This window comes from Danio rerio, chromosome 4 (genome assembly GCF_052040795.2).
Source record: "Danio rerio strain M-AB ecotype USA chromosome 4, GRCz13ab, whole genome shotgun sequence".
NCBI lineage: Eukaryota > Metazoa > Chordata > Actinopteri > Cypriniformes > Danionidae > Danio > Danio rerio.
The window spans coordinates 53343933-53356540 of NC_141024.2; the positions used below are offsets into that span (position 1 = coordinate 53343933).

Below are 12608 nucleotides of genomic sequence, written 5' to 3' on the forward strand. Positions count from 1 at the left end.
GATGTTGTTATGACTTTCAGCTTTTCAGTGTTTTGTGTGTAAAAGATTGAGATGTTTACCATTTTTGATACAATACACAGATTATGAAGAAGAGCTGAGAAAAGAGATGACTCCTGGAATCATCACAGTGATGGAATATGTGACAGACCCCTTTCTATGTGACTCTAGTGATGCGGTCCTTGTAATTGAAGAAGGGCATAACAAGGCAGAAATTGTTTATGATCATTTTTGCAGATATTTGTAGTGCAAGAGTACGCTCACTTAAAAAAACATTGAAATAAAGATCAGATTTTAAAGTTTTTAAGTTCTGATGTCATTTTTTTCCAAGAGTCTATTAATTATATAATTATTTTTTAGATAAATTTTACTTTACAAATACTTTGTCAAAAATTACTTAATATAATTTTCTTTACAAAGTAATTTTCTTATAAAGTACATTGTGTGTAATTGCTAAATTGAGAGTAAAATCCTTTTAAAATGTGAAATGTATATTGTAGTATGTTCTGTTTCTAATTGAGAAAATCTACTTGATTAAGTTCAGTGAATTTGAAATTGGAAGTTTATATATTTATATATAAATATATTTAAAGTAAACTTGGCAAGTTCTACTAACTTGATAATGTAAGTTAACCTATTAAAACTACACTTTGCAAGTCCAATTTACTTGAAATAACTAAACTAAAAATTTTAAGTTGAGAAAACTATGAATTAAGTCAATATAACTTTACTGAGTCAATAAAACAAGAGGACTTGACTAAGTCGAGTCAACACATCTTTTTACAGTGTGTAGACATAGACACAGTTTAAGATTAAGTCTGTCTCAGTTTGTTCTGCTTCTTCATGATAATGTTGAGATCAGAACTCTCTATGGAGCGCTGACTGCTTAAGATATTTGTTTACAAAAATAACACTGGAATATTACAATTAATAGCAAATTAAGTTGCTAAATCAATGTTTGGAAATAAAAACTGTTATTACCTACTGAAACACTAGCAAAAAATAGAAATAACTGACTTAAAACCACTTTAGCATGGTGAAAATACTAATTTGCTAATAATGTTAATTGAACAAGTAAATGCCTACAGTTAGAAAATCACAAATAGACTAATTTACTTCTTTTTTTAAGTCTGTTTTAGTGACTGGCTGAAACAAAAGGAACCCGAAAGAAAAGAGAGAGAGAAGAGGGAAAACCAGGTGGGGTATTATATATCCCAAAAAATACAGGATATCATCAAAAAAGAAAATAAAAAATAAAATGTGTAAAAGGAAATTGTTCACATTGAAATTGTTACTAGTTGTTATTTTAGCATGTTAATTACAGTTCGTGCTGTACGGTACAGTAATTATATTATTACAGTAATTTTGTAAATTCTTCAGGCTGTGAAATCAAATAAAAATTTGTTTGAATTGCTGCTTGTGGTCCTGAATATTTATTTACATGTTTTTCACTCACTGAAAAGAAATTTGACCAGCTAAGCACAGCTCAAACCAGCTACGACCAGCCTGACCAGCTAAAACAGCTACGACCAGCCAGCCTGACCAGCTAAGACCAGTCTGACCAGCTAAAACCAGCTAAGACCAGCTTGACCAGCTAAAATCAGCTAAGATCAGCTTGACCAGCTAAAACCAGCTAAGACCAGCTTGACCAGCTAAAACCAGCTAAGACCAGCTTGACCAGCTAAAACCAGCTAAAACCAGCTAAGACCAGCTTGGCCAGCTAAAACCAGCTAAGACCAGCTTGACCAGCTAAGACAAGCTTGACCAACTAAAACCAGCTAAGACCAGCTTGACCAGCTAAAACCAGCTAAGACCAGCTTGACCAGCTAAGATAAGCTTGACCAACTAAAACCAGCTAAGACCAGCTAAAACCAGCTAAGACCAGCTAAGACCAACCTGACCAGCTAAGACCAGCTAAAAAGTGGCCAAAACCCCTCTAAAACCAGCCTGACAAACCAGCTATGACCAGCCTGAAAAACCAGCTAAAACCAGCTTGGGTGACCAGCTAAAACCAGCCTGACCAGCTTAGGCTGGTTTAAGCTGGTTTTTTCAGTAGGGGTTATTGTTATTAACACGAAAACAAGCGCCAAATACCCCTCATCTTTATTAATGAATAACGTACTCGATATAATAACAATTATTCTTGATATTTAAAACACCATTTTATTCGTAGGTACTTGTATGAACAAGTTATAACCAATTTATAATAAAATATAACGATAAAGTTAAAAAAGACGTTTACCTCAGGAAAACTGGCAGTTATGTTCGTTAGGAATGTCTACTTAAATGACCCAGGCTGTGTCCGCGATGGGCACAGACCTCAACTTATATAATGCCCACCGCCTGGTTTCGCGGGCTAGTCACGGAGTAAAAAGTGACAAATTAAAAGGTTTATTAATGAATAATTGAAGATTAAAATGTGTTATTGTTTGTGTTATAATCGTCATTAGATATGAATAAAAAGTGCTGTGTAGGGTTATTAAATTATTATTGATTTTATTATTTAATCGCATTTTTGTATTTGTCTAAATTATTCATATATAGGCCTATTCACTCAATTCCTATATTCAATTCCTAATAAATAATTAAAACAATGATGTTTAAAAAAAATAATAACTGTATTATAATTGTTAAGTAATTAATAAATTAATGTGAATATTACAGTTAAAATAATATACATGTATATTGATTATATTTATATATTCAATTATGTTCTTTGATTTAATGGTGCCTATATCTTTTAAAATGCTCTCAAGTTAATATTTTCCCCATAGAGTGAATTTTAGAAACTCAAAGGTCAAACAAATCTTTTAAAACTTTTCTTTTAAAAACTAGCCAACTCTAAAATGTTGTAATTATTATAAAAAATATATATTTTCATTGCCAATACCTATTTTTACCAAGTAGCATAGGTCCTGTATTTATTCATCTTATGTAATTTTATTTAAATTTGCTTAAGTCTTTTCTTTTAGGCCTCACATAAATTACATCTAAACATTTTATGCTAGTATTAATAAATGTGTATCCAGGAAACGTCTTTATATTTTAAGAGATCATACATTGGGAAAGGAAAGAACAGATTATGATGGATTAATTAATGATGATTGACCTTCGAAAATGTGTGATTTCATGTAAATATGTTCTTTTTGTTTTTTAAATGTATAATACTGATGGTGATGATGATGATAACTGGCATTTTTATTATTAATATGTAATATCTTACCTGTTTCATCATTTTGTTTTGTAGTTTGAGGTACATCCGTTATCTTCAACCAGAATGAAGGCAGTGTTTCATCTTTGTGGCCCTCGCATATGAGCTTATGTAGAATTTGAATTTTCCATAAGCTGTTTGTCTGTCTACTTGGATTCACTCAGGGTTTCAAGATGGCTCTCAAAAAAGAGTGTACTACAAGGTGCAGGCGAAAATCATCGCTTATGCTGTTAGATAGTAGGTAGGTAGGGTTATTTGTCTAGTTTGTATATTTGTTTAGTTGTTATTGATTTGCAGAATTATTTAGCAGGCATCACACCAAACAACATGCCAAAGACAACATGTTCACATTCAACAGTATATAAAATAAATAAATAGAATAAAACACAATAAGCAGTCCAGCTGACTAGTCTGTTTTTGACACCACAGGGAGACAGTATCTCTGCTCAGATGGCAAATAGTCAGATGAGGAACTAAATGGGTGCATTGAATCAGCCACAATACTGATTGCCTTTATGACCACTCCATCTTTGTAAATGTATTCCAGTTTACTAGAAGTGGTGACTATTTTCCTTAAACACTTTTCTTGACTCTCAGTAGCATTGCCATACCAGCAAATACTGCAAACAAGTCAATATACTTTTAATAAAAGCAGAGTAAAATATCTTAAGCATTTTATTGCTGATTCAAAAGGACATCAAAAAACAATGTCTCTGCTTAGCTTGAGTGTTAATACACTTAACCCACGAGTCCTATCTCTAAAACCAGGTCAAAAAACTTTTCTGTATGCTCTCCATTAATGAATGTAGGTGCAATATATTATATTATATTATATTATATTTTATTTTTTTCTCAAGTCTATACACATTTCTTTATGTTTTTTTATTCAACACATTTAGAATCATTACATCACTTTATGAAAAAAATCCAAGAATGGCCATGTTTCTCTTTTCTGCCATAAAAAAGGCTCATAAAGACTGAATCATCAGCATATTTATTGCCTGTTCCATACGTTTAATAAGATGCTTGTTTTATATTTGGCTTTTTTTTTTTTACCAAAATCTTAAATTCTGCCTTCATTTACTCATCCTTAAATGGTTACAAACCTGTTTAAGTTTGTTTTTGTTCCAAACAAATAAATTTATTTAGAAAAATGTTAAAAACCTTTACCCATTGACTTCCATAAATGATAAGTGGTTACTGTTATTTTTTTTGTCCAACAGATTAACGAAACCCTTGAAGGTTTCTTGAGGGCCGCTGTGGTGCTGAGTTTAGCTCCAACTTGCTTCAACACACCTGCCCTGGGGTTTCTAGTATATCTAGTAAGAACTTGATTAGCTGCTTCAGGTGTGTTTGATTAGGGTGACCCGAGTTTGGACACCCCTGCATTAGAGGGAGAGTAAATAGTGAGTAAATTTCACTTTTTGGTGAACAATCACTTTTTAAATCTATAAAATTAAAGTATATGTGCAGCTTTTACAATGTTAGTGAAGATATTTTTCTTGTTTTCCAGGATGGCCTGATGCCTGTAGTCAGTTGGATGATTATATACACTAGATGCCTTGATTCTGCATGAATGGGGGATTAACCACTAGGTAGGTCTGTCAACCATATGTTCATAATAACAGAATGAGCTTATTACATTTACATAATGAAAATTGAAAAACACAACAAACAGTTTTGTTTATTATATGTAATACAATGGGCCCTATCATACACTCAGCCCAATAAGGCTCAAGACGCGTTTCTATTTTTAGACCAGTGCAACACTAGTTTTGCCGTTTCCACCATGTTGTTTAAATAGTAAATCCATTTGCATGTGTATATTTGTTTTTTTTTTAAACAAGCTTAGATTTGTCCACTTGTCAGGTTTTGGACCATATGGGGCATAGCATACGTGTTTGGAAATAACTCAGTTGTTTGAGCACACTTCCTTATAATTGTTCACTTATTCGTTTGCTGGAAATTAGAATTGAATTTAGAAATAGATTTTGAATTTAGAAATAGATTTAGAAATAGATAGAGAACAAATCTTTGCAATCAAACTAAATTAGTTCGGTATAGGCTAATTGATTTGTGTGTACAACATGTTTTCTTATCTACAAAAGATAGTGAAAGTAAAAAATGAGGAGGCTCATTCTCTCATTTTCACACTGCAGATATTTAACTGTTTTCTTGGTAATGAAGCGTTTAGTTTTTCACCTTTAAAGTCCGCCATGTAAATAGCTAATGCGCCAAGGCGCGACACAACAGTCTCTTAAAGTGAATAGGAGATGAAACTCTGATTGGTTTATTCTTAAAACACACCTATAACTCATTAAGAGAATAAGCTCAACCCTGTTAGATCATGCGCTATGAGGCAGAGTGGATTTTTTCGTCCTTAAAATAGCAAAAGTGGATTCAGACACGCCCTTAATGCTTTTGTGCCCTGTGCTTTGAACTTTACGCCTAGATCGTTAAAATAGAGCCCAATGTGTTTGTGTTTAAAGTTCAAACATATACCGTTGCTCGTCTCTGCCCCTTATTTCTAAAAAGAGCTGCAGCACATTGATGCTCAAACTGGGGTCTGTTTCAGAAAGGTGGTTCAACCAACTCTGAGTTTAATCTTGAACTCAGAAGGGAAACGTATTTGGGGTTTCAGATCAACTGAATAGTGTTAGTTTATCACAGTCTTGTGTAGTTTTATGTGAAATGTAAGGACGGGCAAATGCCTTTCTCTGTTGTAAGGACTTAAAAAAATGATTTTTAAAAAACAAATGATTAATTGGCATAATGCTTTTCAAATGTTTTTACCATAGAGATGTCTGTTATTGTTTTCTTATTCCGGCCATTCTGACCGAATCACATTTCAGACTTTTTTTGTCTAACAGCAACTGACTCTCCTCCTGTCAGTCACTCTTCTAAATACAATTTGAATTTTGACGAGGGAATGCAGGTATTGTGCATTCAATCATTTCTGCAAATGTTGCAAGTAAACAACAAGGCTCTTAAAACACTGCTTCAAAAATTTTAGTGTTGTCATATTTCAAATACAGAAGTCATTTGTTTTTTTTATTTCATTACTGACAGTGTACTTATTTGTAAAATCATTTTAGTTTAAAATCAAGTGTAAAACAATTTTCATGTGCTGTAAAGCTATATATTCAACAAATTTGCCATATTGCAAAGCAGTGAGCAAATAAGTAAAATAGTGTAAAATGTGTAAATAAAAGACAATTTCAATCTTTTTTTCATATACTTTAATTAAACATTTCAAAGTAGAAAATATTGTTAATAAAATGGACATCAAATATATCTATGGCCTTATAGTTCTGCCAGTGGTATTGAAAAATTAATTATGGTGAAGGAAAAAGCAACCACACTTCCTTTGGTAGTGCAAATTCCCATATATATAGCCTTGTGATTAAACACTTGAACCATTCTATCAAGTTTACACTTGAAAAGGGCCTTAATGAAAATCAGTTTTTTTATTAAACTAACTAATTGCTTATTTTGAGTATTTTTTTAAAAAAAAGAGTACTTTTTTACTTTTACTTGTACACTTAATATTAGTATTAGTTACTAGTAGTATTATTTTACCAATGTAGTAGTATTTTTACTTGGGTACAAATTTTCAGTTCTCTTTCCATCTTTGAGAGAACATAAACAAATACATTATTTTATTTTTTATTTTACAAGCACATTTATTGTAGGTTTATTATATTTTTATTTATGAATATATTATTAATTACTACATTACTGATGTATTTTATTTGAATAAATTGGAGAGTTCTTATTGAATTTAAAGTGCATTGCTGAGAATACATTTCAGGTGTTCAGTACGCTGCATGTCAGTCTTGAATAAAAAAAATAAGTACTGGAAAAAGTGTTTAAAAATCCTTGTTTTTTTTTTAAATCTGGGTTTATACAGTTCTGCCTATATATACCCTGAATGGGGCACCAATATTACGATTCATTTTGAAAAAAGCAACCCAACAAAAAGACACCTGCAATTGAGACAATAAACGTTTAATACTTATCACTTTTATAATATAGCAGGAGAAAGCAGAATGGTATGTTAATGAACTAATAGGCTATTTATTTTTATAGTATGCCATGGGAAAAACGTTTATTTGGAAAATATTAGCCAACAGAATAAGAAAATGGCAATGGCTATTTACATTAAGTGCAAATAGCATATTTTCTTACCATGATCTATTAACAGTAAATGCCAATAGATCTAAATACAATAAATCTAGTTTAATTACTTGTTAGTTCATGTTTGTTTTTACATAAGCTAAATGTGACTAACATAAACTTGTTTTCTTTGTCAGGATGATTTTACTTGGGGCACATTATCCTTAACTCATTTCTAATTATTCTGGAACTCCTGTGTTTAAATGTAATGGTTGATCTAATACGTGTTTACACTGAAAAGCAGTAGAAATGTGTTCCGTTTCCATCAAAATAAACAGTTTAAACAGGAGTTCAAGAGTAGTTGAAAATTGTATTACATTAGCAAACAATGAACTAACAACTAACTAAGGTAGTGATATTCACATATGAACTCATGTGACTCGTATGTTGTTTTTAAAGCTAGTTCATAAACAGCACATGCCTTAAAGAGCATATTGTAGGTTAGACACCCCAGTGAGTCAATGTGCATGAGAGTAAAGTAGGAACTACATTTTCTTTAAAATACACGTTAAAGTTTATTTTTAAGCCATCTGTAGTCGTTTTAGTCACATAAATGTTCTTCCGCATGTGAAAAATCACCAGATTGTAAGTGACGTTGAACTAGGAAGATCGCACATATATAGTATGAAGACAACTGATCGCGGTGCACGTTTGGATGCCAAAATAAGATATTCTGAGACATTCACACAAACGATGCATCACAGCCATACAATTATGAGCCTGTGGACAGACCAACAGACATAACAGCAGTTAGAGAAGAGTAATTGTGTTGTAATGTGAGGAGAACAGAGCAGTGTGAGACCAATGTTACCTTACAGACAGATATGTTAGATAACGAAATCGTATCAGGCAGTAGCAAAGGTAGTATTGATCATCTAAATATTTATATTTACCAGTAACAGAAACTAAGCATTTAACAGAGTTATGCCACATTGTCACTATTTTTAATTGTAGATAAGTGAATAAGTGACTAATAACATAGTACATCTGTAATAATGCAGAAACATGTAAACAAGGTTCTTGAAAATCTTTTCTCTTAGAGCTTTTGTAATGAAATAAAAAAGCACCAAAATATTAAAACTATTAAAATAAGTTTTAAAATGTTTTTTTATTTGTATTTTTTTTTTTAACATTTCAAATAACATTTCATTAACAGATCTGGGGTGCAACGACAAACAAGGAAAAAACAAACAATGACATAACTTGCAGCTGCACAATCATAGTACGATGCATTGTTTGGGAAAAAAACGATGTAGTCACGAGTGTTTTCCCAAAACCCGCAGTTTCTCAGTCACAGATCCATCGTCTAAACCATGTCAGTTATAGCGTAAAACGTCCATTATGACGCTCTAAACAGGCATAATCAACTTCTTCAGAGAAGAACCCCATAATTTCTTTGTGCAAATTATATTGTTTTACACAAAACCTGTTAAAAATTCAATTTTAGTTATGGTAAAAACATCCACTCGCTTTCCATATTAATTGAAATGTATGTAAATGGAACATATAGGATTATTAGGAAATTTGAAAAAATCCTACATTAATATTAATAATAATAATGATGATGATGATTATTTAGGATATTGCTTATAAATTTAAATTTTTTGGAAAAGTCTACTTTTATAATTTGACATGCAAACCACTGCAGAAATGTTCTGACCCACAGGCACATGTGTTATACAGTACAGATACTTAATAAATAACCCACTATAAATGAAAATAATTAACGTATGCTATGTGTTTTTTTTTTTTTTTTTTTGGTTTCACAAGCTTTGGAGACGTAACGTAAATTCAGCTTTTTAAATAATAGGTCCCCTATAGCTTTCGTCATGAGGCATAACTGTAAAATGCACTGTGAAGGGAGCACAATTATAAACATGAAGATCGGTAAAACTGAACTGTACGAATACTTTGAAAGCAAATTACACCTAAGAGAGATGACCTTAATGCATTTTTTAAAATCATTCCAAGTTTAAATGTTAGAATGTTCTAAATGAAAATTAATAGGGCATAGGGGGAATAAGTGGGAATAGAGCACAGTTAGGAACTTTGTTTTTGACTACAGCTCTAGAGGTATAGTTGCAAGCATACAAGTTTGCGACCCTGTTTGAATGTTCCTTGGAATGATGGATTTTATATATGCATACATACATACATACTGTACATACTGTACATACATACATACATATACAGTTGAAGTCAGAATTATTAGCCCCCTGAATTATTTGCCATTTCTGTTTACTTATCCCTAACTGATTTATATTATCTTTGCCATGATGACAGTAAATAGTAAAAATTTGACTATATATTTTTCAAGATACTAGTATTCTGCTTAAAGTGACATTGAGGGTAATTAGGCAAATTATTGTATAATGATGGATTGTTTTGTAGACAATCAAAAATATTACTTAATAAAAATATTATTATTAAATAATGTTGACCTTGAAATGGTTAAAAAAAATTAACTGTTTTTATTCTAGCTAAAATTAAACAAAAGACTTTTTCCTGAAGAAAGAATATTATAGAAAATACTTTGGAAAAATATACAGTATTGTTAAACATGATTTGGGAATATATACAGTTGCAATGTCAAAATGAATGTATCAAAGACATTGTACTATATATAATATTTGAGACTCTTAAGTTATACATTTTTGTCCTTACTTTTATTCTACAGTTATAACTAATAAATAAAAAAAAAAACTCATCTTTTGTCTGAAAAAATATATAAATGGAATCTATGTTAATTTGTGTACTTATGCTTTCCTGTTTCTGTCCTAGAAGGTCCATTCAAAGGATTCTAGAAATTGTACCAATTCCAGTCTGGATCCAGCCTACCTGGTGAACACCACAGAAGACATCAAAGCTAATGAGTTTAGATAACTAGAACTGGACAAACAGAGTTGGCAAAAATCAAAGCAAACACCACTACATTACTATATTATTATTAAAACAATAAAAATATAAAAGAGATAGATGGACTTGGTGAGATTTACCTGTTTTGTGATGATTTTGTTTAGCTGTAGATTTAAATATCCATTGAGGAAAAATATTTGCACCATTAAGAACTGATCATATTGATCTCTGTTGCTATCTTATGGCGGAACAATGTAACGCCAAACTGCCAAAGAATTTCCATTAAATATTACTACAATTTATAATCAAATGTCATTTGTTGAACAACAACATGTAACAAACAAGAATATAAAGATGCCAAATAAATAAGTCAAATTGTTAATGGATGGCAACATTTTGTCTGTTTAACTGAGCACAATGCTTTTTATGCATCTGACTCCGCAACAGGAGAGTCATAACACTTATTAAAACATGCTTAAATCTATTAAACTGTTTTGTTGAATTATGTTTGTGTGTGTGTGAGAGAGAGAGAAGGTGTTTATTGGGTTATTCTATTAAATGTTTTTTTTTTTTTTTTTGACTATGTCTGTTAATGTGTCTAATTGAATGTTGAAATATATCGTCTTTCGCATGCTGTGTATGTGTCTAAGGTGTGACAAAAGTAGCCTAAACGCTATTTCTCGAAGAAATACTGAAATGAATTCTTTATTTACCCAAACCATAAAGTATTACATTTTCATGTAATTTCATGTAATGTTGACAAACATTTAAATTAATGTCATGATGTGGGAACATGTTGCAATTATCCATATTTTGGCACGATAAAAATTGCTGCTAAAGCAATTATATTTTTCAACAGAAAGCTATAAATAAACAATAAAAATTTTAATGTACACCTTTTAAATGTATAATACAAGCCATTTTAAATATGGCAAATTTGATTTACCAAACAAATAAACTTAAAGTGTTAATTATTTTCTAATAAAAATTGTCACGTTTTAGACACGCAGGATAAAAATAAGCTCTTTAAATAATTTCTGGTTCGAGAAATAGCCTAATATGAAAGAAAAAGATGTCACCGAAAAAGATTGTAACCGTTCACACATAAAATTAATTGGTTGTAATTTAATTTAGCTTATACTAGTTTTTAGTTACAAATGCTGGCCTATATCTGATAAAATGTATACTAAAAAAATGTTTCTACAAAGTTGTTACAAACAATTTATATGGGTTGAATTAAAACAAATTAAATGTAGCCTATTTTCAACTTAAATAGTTTAAATTCAGCCTAAATTATTTAGAACTACTTAAAAATCTAATTAATCATCTTGCATGTTTTATATGTTCGCTGATAAATATGTGCCGGTATTAATGAGTAGAAATCTATTCAGTTTGTGTGTGCAGTTATTTTTGTAATAATATAGTGATTGTCGTGGTAAAACAGATTACTGGTGAACATCTATTTATTAGGCCTAAACCATATGGTTATATAGGGGAAGAGATCACATTAACTGAATAAAATGAATTTCAAATATCCAGTTTAGCCTACACCACTGATGTACTTATGAAATATCAAAATGCATTTTTATTGCAAAATAAATGTAAACAGTCCTACTGCCATATATCACGGGATTAAGAAACTTGAATAATATTCCGAAGGAAAACAAGATAATTAAAGTAAAACAAAATAAAAGTGAAATTAAATTCTTGACATACTAGCCTGTGCAAATAACTAACTTGCATATTTGTCTTCCCAAAACAGCTTAAAATACATAGTATAAGGCAAGATTAAGGGCACTCGCTGTTGTATTTCTCTACTTACACTGATGCAAACGGCATTTTACCGACCAAATAATGAATATTGATTCATATTTAAATATTGAAATAATGAACGTTGATTCAATGTCGAAATTTCGACGTTGAATCAATATCTTTTTTTCAACGTAAAATCCTTCCGATGTACCGACCAAATAATGAACGTTGGTTCAATGTTGAAATTTGATCGCCGACTGATACTGACTATTATAACCAATATTCGACGTTGAATCAACATCGGTTTGCTATCTGGGTATTGTTTGAAACCGAAAAGAGTGTAATAGGTGTTTTAAAGCAGGGTTTCTCAAACTTTTCTGATAAGAGGTAAAGTTGGTTTTATATTCACACATTCGTTCATTTAGCAGTCTATATATTGTTTACCATGTTACTTTAAATATTTGATCGGAATTAGCATGCAAGTGTGGCTTGAAAACAACATTAACACTGTTTATTTGACTGTGAACAATGTTGTGCTTTGATAGTCATTTGCTGCTAATATGATTTCGCTATTTAGAGTTTGCAAATAATACTTTAATGAAATTATATCATTAAG

General features: G+C 31.0%; 4 protein-coding genes across 7 annotated transcripts in view; 2 read left to right on the forward strand and 2 right to left on the reverse strand.

Annotated features, from left to right (window-relative positions):
- Positions 1-10729, forward strand: part of LOC141381669 (BEN domain-containing protein 5-like) — a 16976-nt gene extending 6247 nt beyond the window's left edge. Inside the window, exons 7-10 of one of the 2 annotated variants that reach the window (XM_087249054.2) lie at positions 1127-3449; positions 4432-4614; positions 4722-4803; positions 10166-10729. In XM_087249054.2, the coding sequence (XP_087105180.1) occupies positions 1127-1254 (128 nt within the window). In that variant the 3' untranslated portion in view covers positions 1255-3449; positions 4432-4614; positions 4722-4803; positions 10166-10729. The remainder of the gene's footprint in view (positions 1-1126; positions 3450-4431; positions 4615-4721; positions 4804-10165) is intronic. The other variant, XM_088650551.1, reaches the window with a different exon arrangement.
- Positions 1-12608, forward strand: part of LOC137490924 (uncharacterized) — a 671652-nt gene that overhangs the window by 502063 nt on the left and 156981 nt on the right. The window lies entirely within an intron of this gene.
- The window catches only part of si:dkey-151g22.1, a 472026-nt gene that overhangs the window by 369563 nt on the left and 89855 nt on the right, over positions 1-12608 (reverse strand). The window lies entirely within an intron of this gene.
- Positions 1-12608, reverse strand: part of LOC108183685 (uncharacterized) — a 301560-nt gene that overhangs the window by 262315 nt on the left and 26637 nt on the right. The gene's annotated exons all lie outside the window — the stretch shown is intronic.